This window comes from Phoenix dactylifera, chromosome 4 (genome assembly GCF_009389715.1).
Source record: "Phoenix dactylifera cultivar Barhee BC4 chromosome 4, palm_55x_up_171113_PBpolish2nd_filt_p, whole genome shotgun sequence".
NCBI classification, from domain to species: Eukaryota; Viridiplantae; Streptophyta; class Magnoliopsida; order Arecales; family Arecaceae; genus Phoenix; species Phoenix dactylifera.
Window position 1 is genome coordinate 28,673,378 of NC_052395.1, and position 17,874 is coordinate 28,691,251.

The 17,874-nt window shown below is 36.1% G+C and overlaps 1 protein-coding gene across 3 annotated transcripts; it reads left to right on the forward strand.

Annotated features, from left to right (window-relative positions):
- The first annotated feature begins 1,135 nt into the window (after window positions 1-1,135).
- On the forward strand, window positions 1,136-16,069 carry LOC103714431. 3 transcript variants are annotated; one of them, XM_008801672.3, is made up of 8 exons: window positions 1,138-1,327; window positions 1,894-2,072; window positions 3,466-3,571; window positions 9,376-9,558; window positions 13,415-13,885; window positions 13,998-14,078; window positions 14,145-14,237; window positions 15,684-16,069. In XM_008801672.3, exons 2-7 carry the CDS (start codon window positions 2,025-2,027, stop codon window positions 14,213-14,215), a joined length of 960 nt encoding a protein of 319 aa, XP_008799894.2. In that variant the 5' UTR covers window positions 1,138-1,327; window positions 1,894-2,024; the 3' UTR covers window positions 14,216-14,237; window positions 15,684-16,069. The 3 variants fall into 3 exon arrangements, with proteins under 3 accessions (XP_008799896.2, XP_008799894.2, XP_008799895.2); XM_008801673.3 differs by having other exon boundaries at window positions 1,906-2,072; XM_008801674.3 differs by lacking the exon at window positions 9,376-9,558 and having other exon boundaries at window positions 1,136-1,327.
- The last annotated feature ends 1,805 nt before the right edge of the window (window positions 16,070-17,874 follow it).

Consider the following 17,874-nt stretch of genomic DNA (forward strand, 5'->3'; position numbering starts at 1 on the left):
GCCAGGATATACTCTATTTAAATATTCCTAAGATTACAATTTTTAGAATAAGTTGTTCCCAAACTACGGGGAGTTTATTATGGAAGTAAGTAACTTGAGCTTGAGCTTGGCTTGTTAGTAGAATTAGGCCTGTTTGGCAGAGTTGTTGACAGTAGAACTTTTAGAAATAGAGTTTTTATGAAAAACTATTTGTTGTTTGATAACTATATTTCTAAAGTACTGTGAAACTGTAATATATGTTTGGTAAATAAATTGAGAAAATATTTTTAGAGGGTTAGAAAGTACTTTCTGCCTATCAAAAATTCTGCTAAATGGAACCTTAGGATGTTTGGCAAAGCTGTTGACAGTACAATTTCCAGAAGTAGAGATTTTTGAAGTAGAGCTTTTATAAAATGCTATTTACTGTTTGATAACATATTTCTAAAGTGTTGTGGAACTTTAATACGTGTTTGGTAAACAAACTGAGAAAGTAATTTTGGTATGACAAAATGACTATAAAAAAATTGCATTGTATTATAACAAAACATAATAAAATATAATATATATTAATATATAAATATATAATGTAGTATAATGTTATTGTAATATAATATAATATTATTATAATATAGTAATATAATATTGTATACTATAGCAAAATAATATAACATAATTTGATATTATATAACATAATATATCAATGTATTATGATATAAGATAATATAATATTATATTTATAGTATGATATAATAATAAAGGTATAAGATAATATAATATTATAATATAAAATATTATAATAGTAATTATAATATATTAATAACTATAAAGAGAGATTTTTTGTAATTATAATATTTTATTATCGGTATTTTGGTTTTAAAAAATAATAAATCAAAACAGCTTTTCAATCCATGTTGAAAGTGTTTTTCCAAAAAAAAAAAAACTCTATTTTGGAGCTTCTCTAAAAAAAACTGCTTTTCGATTTTTTTATTATATATTTTTATTTTATTAAAAGATTAGAAAGTATTTTTTTCCCCACTAAAAGTTTTGCCAAATGGCTTTTAGCCGGGTTTGAGCGAGTGGACGTGTCACAGAAAGTGAGTTCCGTGCAAGTCTAGTCGAGTTGCCTAGGTTGTAACACGTGTGGCCGCACAGTAGTGATTAGTAGTTCCGACGAATCACGAATGCCTCCGTGCTTGGTTGGATTCCATTCTGAGTTCCTGAGAGATCGCTACTTTCCGCTTTCTCTTTCTCCTCCGACTCTACTTTCATCGCTATACATGCCCTAATCCTGAAGGATAAATTTAAGATGTTCTGGTCGCATTAACGGAGATCGGACAAACTCGGCCAGGTGAGCAACTCCTCTCCTCCGATTGGCATACAGGAGAGATTCGAAATTTCTCCCATGCTTCTTCCATGCGGCAAAACAATTCGTTTCTTTCATGGAAGATCCATTGTTTGAAATTATTTGCTGATTATTGTCGAATATGTGTTTTGATAAGAGTCTTGATTGTTTTATTTTTTGGGTTGGGGGGGGGGGGGTGGGGCGGCGGGGGGGCGGCGGGGGTGGTCGTTTTTGATCTTTGACAACCTCTTCAAATTTTCGCCGATAAATCCATTCAAAGGAGTGGTTCTTCTATTGAAACCCTAGATCCACCCCACTCTGAGGAACATAAATCTTAGCATTTTTGTCCTTTTTTGGCTTTAATTGTTCTTTTGATATGTTTAAGCTTCAAAGTTTGAATTTTTAAGTGATCGATTGTTTTTACCATGTGAAAGATTTAGCACTCGCTTCCATTGATGAGAGCTATTTCACGCGTTTCTTACTATTGTGTTTCGGATATTTCTACATATATGCTTTAAATAAGGGATCTTATTCTGCATAATTTTGGGTATTAACTGATGCAATTGGTGTAGTTTTTCCATCAGGACTTTGTGTTTGAGCATCAGGAATATGATTTTGTCGTATATGCATTGGGAAACTGCTGAGTACGGATCATCAAATTCTGACCAGTCTTAGCCGAGTTTCTCGACAATAAGAAGTAAAGATGCCGGGGGGGGAAATGCAAAAGGTGTCTTGTCAAGACATACAACTTGTAAGAACGTTTTTACACCTTTCCTCATATGTATGTATATATATGTGTGTGTCTATATATATCTATATATATATATATGTATATATATATATATATATATATATATATATATATTTTTATTTATATGCATGTGTGTGTATATATTTATGTATATGTATATGTGTGTGTGTGTATATACATGTATGCATATGTGTATGTATATATGTATGCATGTGGGTGTGTTTTGGTTCTCTTTTTCTAGCTAACGTTTGCTCCATATAGTTTTGTCTTGCACATTCTTAATGCTTCAAAACCTTAAGTTATCAATACTTTGTTGTTAGTGATTACCTTGCTTTAATCCATGGCTATTGTCAAAGAGCTTCTATTTTGCTCCTCTTTGAACCATATCTTATCTCAGTTCTTGCGGTGGACCATGCGACAATCAAGCTGCTTGATCAGGGATTTACTTAGTACCACTTGTCATAGATAGTTAACCTTCTTCATTTGCATTATGTGAATTTATATTTGATTCTTGAAATACCTTGTCTACCATAAAAATTCTGATATTATCAATAAATGAAGAGAATATCTTTTAGTATCTTGATTTCTGATTTGTTCTCGTTTGTCAAAGAGCTTGTGGTTTGCTCCTCTTTGAACCTTATCTTATCTCAGTTCTTGCGGTGGCCATGCCACAATCGAGCTTGATCGGGATTTTACTTAGTACCACTTGTCATAGATAGTTAACCTTCTTCATTTGCATTATGTGAATTTATATTTGATTCTTGAAATACCTTGTCTACCATAAAAATATCTGATACTATCAATAAATGAAGAGAATATCTTTTAGTATCTTGATTTCTGATTTGTTCTCGATTGTCAAAGAGCTTGTGGTTTGCTCCTCTTTGAACCTTATCTTATCTCAGTTCTTGCGGTGGCCATGCCACAATCGAGCTTGATCGGGATTTTACTTAGTACCACTTGTCATAGATAGTTAACCTTCTTCATTTGCATTATGTGAATTTATATTTGACTCGTGAAATACCTTGTGTACTATAAAAATGTCTGATATTATCAATAAATGAAGAGAATATCTTTTAGTATCTTTATTCTGGTTTGTTCTTTCATTTTTCCTATTTCTCCTAGTCAAATACTTATTTAACTTTAGGTTTCTATTTGAAGGCTACCTTCATTTATCTTCATTTTATGTAATTCACTGGTTAATAAGTGTCTTTACATTGATTGCAGCAAGTTATGTTGACATAACTTTCACTATCTATAACATGCTTAGCAATCATTGTAGCTAGTTTCACTTGAAAGGCATCTAAACTTGAACTTTCATTTCACTTTAACATAGGGGAAAAAAACTTTCCATCTCTTCAAAGTTGTTTCTTATGTCTCTTATTTTTGGTTTCAGGTTAAAGATCTTATTGAGCATCATCTTCAGCTATACATGAATCAAAAAGAAGTAGTTGATACACTCTCTCTCCAGGCAAAAATAGAGCCTAGTTTTACAGAACTTGGTAATTACATGCCAAATCATATTTTTTCCTTTGGGATTTATATTGTGGATTGTAAAGAAAAAGATCGCTAGACCTAAATCAGGATCAGTTAGATGCTTCGTTTCTTCATAGATTTTATACATGGTGCATATGGCTTACAGGGTTCATAAAGAGAGTAAATGTTGGTTTGTTTTAGCTTTCATTTAAATAGTTGAAGTTGTTGCATATGGATTTTGCAATCCTTTTATTTTCTAATTGCTTTCCAATCATATGCGAAAATAATGTAGTATATAGTGGAAATATGAAGAATTGAAGGTGCAGCTGTACTACATATGAAGCTGCATATGTGCTACTACAAACAATATGAAAGAAGCATGACTGTATCTTATGAGGAGAACAGTCAAAATGCTTCTTAGTAACAGAATATGGCCTATAAATCCGTTGTTATACTGCGATCAATAATGATGAACATTCTTGTCGTATGATTTTGCAAGTTGTAAAGTTCTAAATTATAGAAAAGATTTGCATTCTAAGACCTTTATTTGAGTAGAAAGTAATTCCATGATATATTCCATGTATGTTGTCAGAAATTTGATAAGTGACTCACTGTAATGTGAATTGATGTGTTGTGGACTCTTATACCTGAACTGAAGAGTAGTTTCCTGCTCATCATCATATTGCTGCGCATTTTTCTTGATATTTAGGGCTTCCTTTGTTATTAGATTTAAATTTATCTACCTATATTAGATTTGGTGATTTTCAACTATAGGTTGACATTACTCCAATATTTCGGTTTGTCTGCTTTGATAATTACAAATGCCTGTCTGCAGTGAAATTATCAAAGTGTGCTTGAATCTGGCTGTTTGGTTGCTCCTTATGACCCCCATTGAATCTTGCCTTCTTCCTTCACCTCTGAGAGCATTATTAATTTGCTTTGTATGAACAATACACTTTCCACCACTCTTGACCATGTTTGCCCACCATCGTCAAACCTGTTCCCCCCCCCCCCCCCCCCCCGCCCCCCCGGCGCGCGTCGTCCCAACCACACGAAAAAAATTCAACCCTGCCTCTGCATTGTTGCACTCAACACTATCATTTATTGGCTGCCAGACAAATCACGTATGTGGCTGTTTATCTGATCTGGATGTAATGGACTATGCACGATACTATTACTCTCTTCTTTATGCTTTCCTAAGTTTCCTGCCTATCTTGATACAATTCACTGTTGTTCATTTGATTTGATGAAAATAAAGCAGAAACAACCTTGAGCTTTTTTGCTCGATCCATTATGCCATAGAAATCTTGTTTTTCCCTCAAGCATCTTTTATGAAAGTAGCTTACCTTGCTGGTACAGATGACTCATGCCCTGTGGGGCACAGAGCAGGAATAGGTGCCCCCTATGAATTATGATACTATGGGTGCAAATACCATTGAGGTAGACCGCTTCCTATCCTGATGTAATATCATCTCTAGCTTACTTGCATGTGCAGTGCATGTCATGACCAACAACAACAAAAAAAAGAAGTACGAAAGTTGTGTAAAATCTTTTGCAAATACTAGTTGCTGGTTATGCAATTAAAATTACTGATAATTACCATATATGAGAAATATGTATCTTTTTAATTTATTGTTTAAAAAATGTATTATCTTAATTTCTTTGTTTCTGAAAAAAGGGTGTTTTTCAACAAATCCCTGCATTGGACTCACATTAAATAAAGCTTGATAAAGTCAAACAGAATAGTTAAAGACATTAAGATGAAAGTATTAGAGTTGATAATAAATTTGTTGATTAATACATTCGAGCATTATATTTAGCAGGCAATCGGTAGTTTAACATATTCAATGCACATGTAAGAATGTATTATAAATAGTATAAATAAGACTATGGTACGTAAAATGCCTGATTTTATTTTTTAATGTTGTTAAAATTGAATATAAACTAAAATCAGGAGGAAATATAGGCTGTTCCTTTTTTTTAGATATCTCATGCTCACAGTACATATACCTTGTTTCTCTTATGATATCTAGAGATTTCCATCTTTTCATGTGAGGGCAATTGCAAACACCAACCTAGGAGTACATTATTAGTAAAGGGAAATTGTATAATGGAGAGATGGAGAGATAGGCATAGGCACTTGGGCATGGATTAGAGGGAGCTGAAGAGAGAGGATGATTAATTAGTTAATTTTTCTTTAAAAACTTGAAGTGGAGCTGAGGACACCAGTGTGAGACAGGTGTTGCTGGTTAAGGGGTTAAATTAGCTTAAATCTTTTGAGATGAATTGAAGATAAAGATGATTGGGCCATGATTATAGTACAAAGAGGTCATATGAGCCTATCCAATCTCATGAATTTGTAAGCAGGCCGGTTCTTGTACACTATAAATTGTGTGTTGTATTGAACCATATAAAACAAATTGGGTGTTGAATATGCTATATTTTATGCCTTCACTCAAATGATGTGTCAGCTAGGGATTGCGAGGCTATACATCAGTCAATTTTAATCATACACTGCCATGTTAGTGCATAAGTGTGCACCTAGACGACTGTGCATGGGCAAGGTATTTTTGTGGAAACTATCAAAGACTAATCACATAGTTATGCAAGGAAAGAGATTTTGAGATAGATTGAATGTGATGAAAAGGAAAGAGCAAAAAATCTAGGCATGAGAGATGTAAGTGAATAAATGAAAATGGTATTGGGTGCATTAATTGGCTTTTCTTTGGCTGATCAAGGAAACTATGTAGAGAAAGAAGGCAAGTTTAATTTAGAATTAAAAATGAACAAATAAAACAAAGAAAATGATATCAAAGAGAACAAATGTAAAACATGAAACAGAATAAAATACAATAGAAAAGCAAAAATAAAAATAGAGAATTCTGAAATATTATTTAAACAAGAAAAAATAAAATTCAAAAACACGTAATGAATGGATGTCATGCCATCAGTTAATAAATTCAGAATCATTTATTTATTTATTTTTTTACTCTAGGAAGGGGAGAAAATCAAAGAGTATGAAGGAAAACAATTTCCCATACGGGAAAGAAGGTGATCAACGGATAGGATTTTTTTTTCGGGAAGTTGGGGGTGATGAGAGAATTTTGGACCAAAATGGGAAAGGAATTAAAGAGTCTAATTTCATGAGGAAGGCTAATGTTAAAATTGTTAAGAATGTGTATCGGGAGGAATGGTTTTGCTAGGACAAATGAGGGAGAGGTCTGTGAGACCTCTCTGGATGGGAACCATTTAGAATCTACCTCTCTTAGTAAGTCCGACTTGTTATAGATGAGGGAGATGCTGAGTGTTGGAAATGGACTTTGAATATAGAGCATTTTGGTTCCGGATTTAGTAGGAAAGAAGCATATTTTTCAGCACAATTTTATTTGTTTGGTTTTGTAGGAGAGATGAGGAGGGATGCGTATTGTCTGTGTTTTGTAGAACAAAAAGACCACAAATTTTTTTTTTAAAAAAAGTAATCTTGAAGTTGCACATTATTTGGCATGTAAAGAACTTTATAGCATGGAATCTAGGTTATTTTGGGAACAATAAATTGACAAAACATGACCTAAATTTGAAACTCTCTTTTTGATATGCTATAGATAAGCTATTATATGTTGCAAAATTATTATCAACAGACATCATAATGCAAAGAGACCTTAATATAGAATGCTTTTATTTGTCTTTAGTTAGTACTGTTATGTTATATTATGTCGTCTTTGAGCAACTAATAATAATGTCATGTCAAAACATTATAATGGTCCATAACAGTTTGATAGCATAACAAGGAGAGCTGAAGAGGGAGGGGGAGAGGGAGGAAAGGAGAGTGGAAGAGAGAGAGAGAGAGAGGAGGGAGGGAGAGGGAGAAGGGGAGGGCCACCTCAACAAACCCTAACCCTAAATCGTGCGCACGTGCATGAGAGAGAGAGAGAGAGGAAGGAGTGGGGCCACCTCGGCAAACCCTAACCCTAAGCCGAGTGTGCATGCCAGAAAGGTAGAGGGAGAGGGAGGTAATGACTTATCAGACCATCGCGAGCAGTCACCGGGGGAGGGGGGGTGTTTGCGAGCGGTGGAGCAGGGGTCTCTCTTGAAATCACGCGCGGGGGTACTCATCGCAAGCGAGCGGTGGGGGGGGGGGGTTAATAATTGCAAAATGTGGCGGAACTGAGGATATTATAAAGGTTAGCCGGCTATCTTGATATTAAAAGCTGGACCTTTTTGTCCTTGACCGGTCCGGTTTGATATGCCCTGAACTAGCTGGTTAGGCACGGTTTGGCGATCCTTGTTTAAACCACATCTCTAGAGAAGATGTAAGTTGTTCTTTTTGTAGACATAAATACTATAGGCTAACCTTATAATCTCATGCGCACAAATTTCTCTCTGTGGGCGTTTTTTGGTTCAACATCTGGTTCCTTTTATGAAATTTACCTTAATTCCACAGTGTCTTGTTTTACTTTAGAGGTGTTAATTGGTGCTTTTCATTTAATAAAAGGGCAAAAGTCCATGATTTTGTTACCTGGCTTCAGCTACTTCCATGCAGTAATTTTTTCTTGATGTCACCTTTCATATTTTCCTCCAGTAAGTTCGATGAGAATGATTTATTTGCTCATCAAGTGATCTTCACTCATGTTTTACTTTCTTTAAACTAATGGTCAATCCAAGTAATTTTCTGTGCTTATCTCCACCGCAATTTTGTCAAAATAAATGATTCCATGGAAATGATGAAAGTCAGCCTTATGATAGTTGGTATCTGCTTGTAAGTGCTTTTGCTGACTTTACTCATGATATGTGTGATTGTGAAAGCAATTATGAAATTCCACTGGGTTATTATTACCACCTCTTTGGCTCTGTTACTGCATTGGTTCTTGAATTGGTGTAGTATTCAGCTATATGTCGGGGCTTCAGCATGCTCTCTATGACATGTTAATGTATTTCTTCTCCATATGTTGACAACTCTTTCGTCCTACGTAAGCTGCATTTCCCTGCATTGGTGTAACCTTGGCTATTTCTGCTATCCACCATAGAACTTATAAATCTCTAATATCAAACTTAAGGTAAGAGAGATGGAGAGAGAAAGGGGGGCGAGAGACGAGGAAGGCAAGCCTGTTGTCAGTGTTGAATATCAAATATCTCTAGCAAGTCAACCGTTATGACTTCTAGATTTTCCTCTTGTTTTGCTGCCCTTGAGCCATGATTGACTGCAAGCATGCAGAAAACAATTGATGGCTTAAAAACACAATGCAGTGTACGAAGAAGTGTGAGTTAGCGAAATAGGGGTTAGATTTATTGTAAGACAAGACAATATGTTCTGCTATTTCCTTTGGCTATAGCATTGAATCCTATTCTGCTTTCTTAGTTCTAAATCATTTTTCCTTCAATTGGGGAGTGGATTCATATAATCAGTTTCTTCTACTGGCACGAGGATGTCATTATATTGGGGACATCCTCTCTGGTATGGGCCAATGGCTGAAAGCCTCGGCACATCACAAATGTGATGATATTGTCAAGTTATTTTTTTTAAACCAGTGTTAGCAATTTATCTGGTTGATATGTTATTGTTTAGGACTGTATATCTAATCCATCATTGATTCCCTCAATTGTTCTTCTAGCAAATTACAGTCAGCTAACTGAATGAGAGAAAAATGTTAATTTTTGTATGATTTCCAAATGTTATCAAGGCTGTAAAACATGCCTTCTGAAGCAATTAAGACACAGTGACTTAGGACATATGATTGTGGTATATAAGAAGCTCCACTGTTTCACTTTTTACAAGCATGTGCATCAAATGAAGTTATTCTCTTAATGGCTGCGTCTTTCGTTTGCTTTCCAGTTTGGCAAAGACTAGAAAAAGAGAATCAAGAATTTTTCAAGGCGTATCATGTTAGACTGATGCTTAAGAACCAAATATTGGTATTCAACAAGCTTCTAGAGAAACAGGTTGAGCTTATGCACAAAGTATGTCCATCTGGTGTTGCTTCTATGCCTCTTTCTAATGGCTCTAATTCTTCCACATGTATGGCTCTTTCCTTGCTTTTGTTCTTTTGATCTTTTATCAAACTGGATTGTCATATTTTTTGTTCATTACTTTGATATTTTTTTTGGAATCATAGCTTGACTGTTATATTTGGCCTTACATAAATGGAATGAGGTTCTTTTATATATATAGTTGATCAATTAGTTAGGTTTCTTGAAAACTAAAGCTTCTGATTTTTCTGTAATCTGATTAAAAATTTTGTGACTTTGCTGTGTTGTGAGGCATGTTTGTGCGCTAAAACTTTACATTGTGTTTGAGCAGCAATGTGGTTATAACCTTGAGAAGCTTAAAGATCGATATGCTAGATGTTGAGATATCATATACACTATAGTGATTATTGAGTAGTTATTTGGAATCTCACCAAACTTTTAATATTATATCTTTTGGAAGCTGAGGATAATAATGTATTCTAAGTTATATCTTTCTTAATATGGAATGTTCATAGCAAGATTGTAAACGGCCTTCTCTTATATCATGAAAGGCCAAAAAGAGAAAGTAGAGCACCATACATCCCAGGGTTTGATGCTTGTCTTATACATTCAAATGAAATAGCCAAACCAGCTTAAAACGATCTGACCCACAGCTGACCCACCTAATTTGACCCATGTGCACCACACTCCAGAGTGTACTTTAAGTGGAATGAAGGCTAACATTTTGATGGTTAAGTTGAATCGAGTGGATCCTAGCTGTCTGCTTGCAATATTTTTGTTCCCCCTTCTCCCATGTTCTCCCTTCTCTATTCTCCCTTTAACTTCCCTTGCATCTTTCCTGCCTCCTCTCCTCTTCCTACTCCACTTTTGTCCTCTTCTGCATCCTCTCTTCCCTTCCCACCTAATCCTACCTCTCTCTCCTTGATTTCTCATCCTTGTTGGCTAGCTATGCTCCTATCATCTCTATGTTGCCTTGCCACCACTTGTTACCCAGTTGCGACCTGCTTCCCTGTCACCCTTCACTTGTTGCACTGCCAGGGCCTACCATTATCTGTCACTCACTTGTCATCACTGAAGGCTGCCACTGTTCATTACGCTTCTATGCTTTCTTTTCCAGTTAATTCTTTTTCTCCTCCCCCAAGTCAAGTCTGTCTCAATCCAACTCATAGCGGTTTTGCAGGAAGTAGCCCAACCTGGTAGTGTGCTGGTTGTGTTTGGATCAGGGAGGTTGGCCTGACCCAAACACCAGTTGCCACCTGGTGCCTCACTTCCTTTTCCTTCATCTTGTATGTAATTCTATGGCTGCTTCTCTATTTTGTTTATTACCTGTGAATTACTTTTCTAAAGTTTATGGTGCATAATGTGGATTTCTTTTTTTTATCAAATTCTTTTTTCCCTTCTCGATAAGAGAATTGTTGGTTAGTTTTTTGTTGGAGATGATTTTTAGATAACAATATTCTTATGAGGTGCAGCCAACACGTTTAAGACTGCATGTCAGTCACTAATCTACAACTATGTTCATGTCATCTGTAGCTGTGAAGCGGCTAAGATTTTTTCTTTTTCTTTTTGTTTTTGATTTGAGATTAATGGTTATTATACCACTCAGCTCTGGTGTTGCAAAGAGAGCCAAGCTGTCTTTGTACATTAGTTTTACAAACTCGAAAGAAAACTTACAACTTCAACATAATTTGTGGGTTTTCTACCTTCAAAAATTTGCTAGCCAGTCTACTGAGGCATTACCCTCTCTATAAATATGTTGCACTATAGACTGTTGAAACAATTGTAAAGGATGTCGGATATCCTGCACAAGAGGCCTATTCATCCAAGGGATTTTGCTCACCCTTCTGTAATGTGTTGACAAGGGTGAGAAAATCACTTTCAATGATCAAGTGAGAAAAACCAAATTTAGTAGCAGCATGCAAACCTTTTACAGTGCCCTGGCTTCTGCAAACAATGGGCTATGTGCGGGAAGTATTCTCACCCCTGGATGAACAGCATAGGCCTCGTTAGTCTGGAAAACAAAACATGCTTCAGCAAAACAAAACCTGCTTCAGATTACTGTCAACTCTGATGAAAAGAGCCATCAGCATTCACTTATCTAATGACAAGGAGGTGGTTCCCATAAAATAATCTTAGAAGTAAACCTATACTCTGGGACCATATTAGTCTGCTGACACTGAGCACATAAAATCATAGTTCTATGTAACAGTCCCATTGTGGCCATGTTATCAGTAAAATCCTTCGCATTCCTATTCTTCCAGATTTCCCATTAATATAATAGTAAAAAAGTGCCATACCAATGAGGCGCTTGGATGCTGGACTGGCAAGTACCAGTCATAGTTTCCAACTAGTCTTGCATGATGACACTTGAACAATAGGTGATCAGTTGTTTCAGAGAACAAACTGCATACTGGCCAGGCATCATCAGAAGCAAAACCAATATGGTCCAGAAATTGTAGATTGAGCAACTGCTCCCTAGAGCATTTTCCAAATAAAGTACTGCATATGGGGAGGAATGGGTAGCCTCCTTGCCTGTCTCCAATTGACCCACTTGGGGAATTGATTAGTAATGTGTTGAAGTAGCAGTTCACTGGACTTGCTTTAGCATGCTCACGAGTATCATTTATCTAGATCCAGATGTCCTTAAGATTGCGTCTACAAATAGGCATTTGAAGAATCTGGACCATGGCAACTGATCCAACTGGTACATGTGAAATTAAATTAGTAACCTTCATGTTGGAAACATCCACATTAGTTTTGAAATAAGTAGGCTCATAAGCCAGGGGAATCTCAGAGGCCTATGGCTATGAATAGACCCTTGTTTGATTGCCTGGGTTATGGAGCAAACCTTTCATGATATTGCGGGCATTAGTTAAAAGGAGCCTCCACCAATTGCATACTCGCTTCAAAGGCCTCTCCTCCCAGGTGTCAATATTACCATGCTTATACCAAAGTAGTTGCACCCAAAGAATATTGCAGCCATTAAGACACTCAAAACATGCTGTATGACAATTTCTTTCTTGGCAACTTGATGGTCCCTGACCCTCATCACAATGCCACCCTGATCCATAGGCAATCGAATGGAGCAGCTATTTTGAACTATGCATAACATAAGACACATTTAGTGCCTTCTTCATGCTTGGAAGTATCAATTTCAAGTGGAAAATCCTTTTGGTATTGGTAGGGGCACCCATATGATGTTTTTTGTCTTAGGCTGTAATTTGCTGGATGAGATTATTAGGCTGATCTTTCCGCTCATGCTAAAATTTCATATTGACTTATTTATTTTTCTATAGATATATAGTATTTCTTAATGATAAAGTAGGAATAGACTTATGACTTCTCCATGGGGATGTAACCTTGTCTTGTTGCTTCGTGCTTTCACAAAAATTAGAACACAAATCAGATACCTTTTTTTTTGCTCTGAGTTTCAAAACATTGGGACCTACTATTTGTTGTACCTAGTTAGGTTATTGTCTATGGAAGTTAGGATGGATTATTTGTTTTGAGAACATCTGAATCATTTACGGCAGATCTCCTGGGTGAAAGCTTGAAGGGACAAAGATAGTTGTTTCTGTCAAAAATGGCTAATGGAATCTAGCATGTCTACCAGAATATGAAAGTGTATTTATCAGTTTAAACTTATTTAATAAGAGCTAGTTGGCAAAGCAAATATTTCCAAACATCATTTGATGGAGTCACTGTCATTCATTAGATATTCCTTAGTTTTGAGTCAATCACATGCCTTGCTTGAGCCATACACTACCATGTTTGAAGTCAACCCTGTTTCTTGCATCTTTGGGATACTGTTGATTGCCATGCATAAGTTTATGATAAACTTAATTTCATTATCTCATTTTAGCATGCAAAATAATAAATGTTATATCTTCTCTTACTTGTTTCAGTGCGGCAAACACCATCATGCTATTTGCCAGAACATGCATCTATGTCTTCAAGGTTAGATAGCATGCTTTGCAATGGAGCCACTGCCAGTGCTATCATAAATGATAGGCCAGCAGGAGAAGGCGTTCAGCTTGGTGGTGATGCTTCCATTCTTACTGGGAGCTTGGAAACTTCAACAAGCATGTTGTCGACGCAGAGCTCGACCATGGGAAGACTTATAGGAATTAATGGCACAGCTATAAAGTCAGAACCTACCTATGCAAGCAATTCTGAGTTTCCATTCTGTACTGATAGTGGTTTCTTAGAAACACACCGACTAATAGGGGATGCACCTGCTGGATCCTTCGGCAACTCAGAGTTGACTGGACAACCATTAAATTCTCTACTACTGGATGAGCCATTTGGATTCTTAAGTCAGATTCCTCAGGATTTAAGTTTTTCAGATTTAGCAGATCATTTTGCTCAGAGTGCTGGTGTGTCTCAATTACTGCATTTTCTGTATAGTTACACTTACTGCTATCCCCTATGAAGTCCCCTTTTTCCCATGAAGAATATCAAATGACTTTGCTTTTCTTTGCTTGTTAGGTATAATAGAGAATTATGGTAGATCTCTTTTTCTTCCACCTGAAGCAAATAACTTCTCAGATTCTCCTGGAGAATGTAAAGGTGAGAATCTTAATTTCCTTTTTTCCCTCACTATGTGGTTGCTAATATTTTGTTTTTTTGTTTTAGAGGGAGAAAATAGGAGACTAGATTCTATATCTGAAGGTGTCAATTACAAGGATTTTGTGACTGACTGGTGATCTAATTGTATCTGCTTTTAAGGTAACTTTGAACCCTATATGTAAACTCATGATCATTATTGGCCTGTTATCTATCTTTCAGCAAATTTATAGTAGAATGCTCAAGAAAATGGCCTTTCTTTGTTCTTTACTGATCTTGTGGAAGCACGGAGATGTCGCTTGGAATCTTCATTACTAGTCTGACCTTTCTGTAGGACCAATTTGTTATATGCTTTGATCAGATATTTTACAATACTTCTTCACTTTGATCAGCAAATATTTTGCTCTGTGATGTTCCACACAAGGTTTCCACAATGCTGATATCCTCTAATAAAGTTGCCCTCTGAAACACTTATTTACTGTTGTAATGTGATAACTGCTGTTATTTGTCCCAGCTTCTGAACAAATTTTTGGTTTTCTGGAACAAAAAATGTCTTTATAATAGCTGCCTGTCACAGTAAATAATAGGCAATGACAAGAAGATGAGGGTTTCATTTGATTTTGTCACAGTTTGTGAGAATAAGTTTTTGATTTTTGAACTTAACAAAATGAAACTTTAATTGGTTGAACAGTGCAAATGTCAAAGTAATCCTTGTTATTCTTGTTTTATTAGCAATTATTTCAATAGGATAGTGGTTAGATAGCATTTTCAAAGTACAATTTTGTACATGTTTAATGTAACCATGGCTTCTGAAACCTCAAGCAATTATTAACATGATAAAAGCCATTTATTTGAGATGGTGATTTTTTATGTTTGAATTACATGCTTGCATGTGTATTATACTTTTATACTTATGTGAGGATATGTGCGAGCATACGTTTAGTCCCATACTAGCTATTGACCTGGTAGATCTTGGTACTTATACAGGGTCATGAAATCCAAATAATATCTTCTGGCTAATATTTTTGTGTGATATCTTGGATTATTATAAATGGTATCTAAGCAAATGTGGCTCATGACCTATGTGGACTAGGAACACTGCATCACGATTTCCCACCAGCTGATCATGGTGTTTGTGATTGGATTTGAATGTATTTGGATCCTTAGTTTGATAAAGATGCAAGGGCTTAAACAGGGACTGGGAGGATCCGATAGCGCATGTGTTTAGGCCCACATTGGTTATGCGCTGGGCAGTCTTGGGTATTTATATGGAGCTAAAGAATCCTAATAATATCTTTTGGTTAGTCTTTTTTCGTGAGGTCCTAAGCCGTTACAACTTGTATGTGTGATGATGAGCAGTAGATGCACTGGTAGATTTCCTTCTGAGGTCAAGAAATTTCCACCGTTTAAGTCCAATGCTGACACCTATATACAATAATCAGATAAGCATTCTTTTTGTGTTTTGGGTACATATCCGACGGGCATTCTTTTACTCTGCATTCTGCTGAGTAGTTTATTGCTTTTAGTAATGTATTTGTCCAATTATAGTTTCATCTGGGAGGAGATTCCCACTTAAAGTTTCTATTTGATTTGTGGATGGTAATGCAGGTTGACTGGGCAATCGAGTTGCATCTGTACATAACTTGTGGGTAGACGAGTTCTTGACATTCTGGCTATGCCTGTTCGACTGCTGATGCTTGCATTCATTTGATGAACGCGTAACAATCCTTGTCTGTTGGTCAGAAGTCAATATTTTATCTTTCAGACGTCTTATCACAGTGTCGAGATATGGATATAGGACTTTCATGTTATATGTTTTTAGGTAAAATACTTTGTGTGTATCTGTGTTTGTGTCTTCCATATGATAAAATTCCGTTTATTTTTTGGGTTTTATGGGCAGTCCCATGCATCCCTTGTTCCTCATTTTTACATTGCTATATGAAATGTATGGACAAGTGGGCATCTATCTTCTAATGGCATTGCATCATCCGTCAGAAAGCACTAAAGAATCACTGCTGGTTGGCTTCCTCATTTGATCAAATTTAAGATTGTCTATTGGGTTTCTAACCTGGATAAGGCTAAGTGATTTTTTTTTAAATAAAACCATAGCGATTTTGTTTGCTTCTATCAATTGAAAGAACGCAAGCTATGCATGTATATCCATTAATTCCTCCTCAAACTAAACACAAGTGTTGGGTCAGCAAAGCAGTAGCCTCGAGGTGGCACATTTCTTATGGTGAAAAAGATGCTACTTGGTGGGTAGCACGGTGGTCATTTGTGACGGCAGGAAATAGGAGAGGATGCACTCATAGAAAAAACCAAAACTGGCAAAGCCATAAACCTTAACATGAGGAAAAAGACTGAATTCAGATCCTGTTCAAGAGCACAGGAAATATTGCTATAGTTATGGGAAAAAATTACAGGTCAATTACAAAAATAAAATCCTAGTACTCCCAAAAGAACTGAAACTCCAATGCTACCATTCTGCTATATTTCATGTTTAAAGCTCGGCCACCACGTAAAATGTCTGCTTGAGATGGGTTAGGATTTGGGGGTTAGTTTTGTTGATAAAGATGATGGTGATGGCTGAACTACTTATCTTCATGTTAGTTGATAAGTAGGCATTTTCGTCGAACCATAGCTGACGTTAGCTGATAATTTGGCATATCCTGTGAGCTTTGAGCGAGCCTTGACCCCAAATGGGAGGAGAATAAGCCACATTGCAATAATGTGAAAAATGATATTATAGCAATTAGATATCCATAGAGATATTTACAATTTTTTTTCTTGTTTTTTTAAATAGAGCCAAAGAGAGAAACCAGATGATGAGAATTCTAAATTTAAGTAATTTTACTCAACAAGATTCATTAGTATGTTCCACGAAGAACTTGCTCTGATTGTTACCATTTGGACGAGGGTGTGATGCTTTTATGCCATTTGAAGTCAGCCCTCAGTGGGGTGATACAGGAGTACAAATGATGGAGATAAGGCCCTACTAAATTTCAAAAAAAAAAAAGAGAGTACATATTGCCATAGAAAAGAAAATCCCCATTAAATCAGTATAAGCACATTCCATATCAAGTTTAATAGTCATCATTGAACTTCCACCCTGAGCTTTCTGCAGAGAATGCAGAGCTTCTTAAGGTTTGTACTTGTTCTTTTGTTTTAACAAGTTCAGGTGATCCTTCTAGGCTCCCTTTACAAAATAAAATTAAAAAAAAAAACAAGCATCCTCAGAGTATGTATGTATGTATGTATGTGTGTGTGTATGTATGTATGCATGCATGCATGCGTGTGTATGCATACAGATACATACATATGTGTGTATGTATATATATATATATATATATATATATATATTATGTGTATGTATGTATGCATGCATGCATGCGTGTGTATGCATACAGATACATACATATGTGTGTATGTATATGTATACATACATACATATATGTATATGTGTGTGTGTGTTTGTATATATATATATATATGGTTGAAATTAGCAGTAATAGGTTCGCAATCTCCCTCGCCAGCATCACCAGCCATAGGGATTGAGGTGGCATAGGATGTGACATTTTTTTCTTTGACAACCATCCTCCAAAGAACGCAAACGCATCCAAACCAGATGCAGTCTACCAAATTTAGCTTATCATTGATTAGATCAAGAAGCTCGCCTGCGAATGGGCGTATTACTTTGAACGGCAAAGAAAGAGTCGAGAAAGGCAGGCGGGAGAGCTTTAAAGAAGCTAAATCAAGCCCGGCTGTTTATCAGGCCTCAAAATTTGGGTCATGCCCAGCC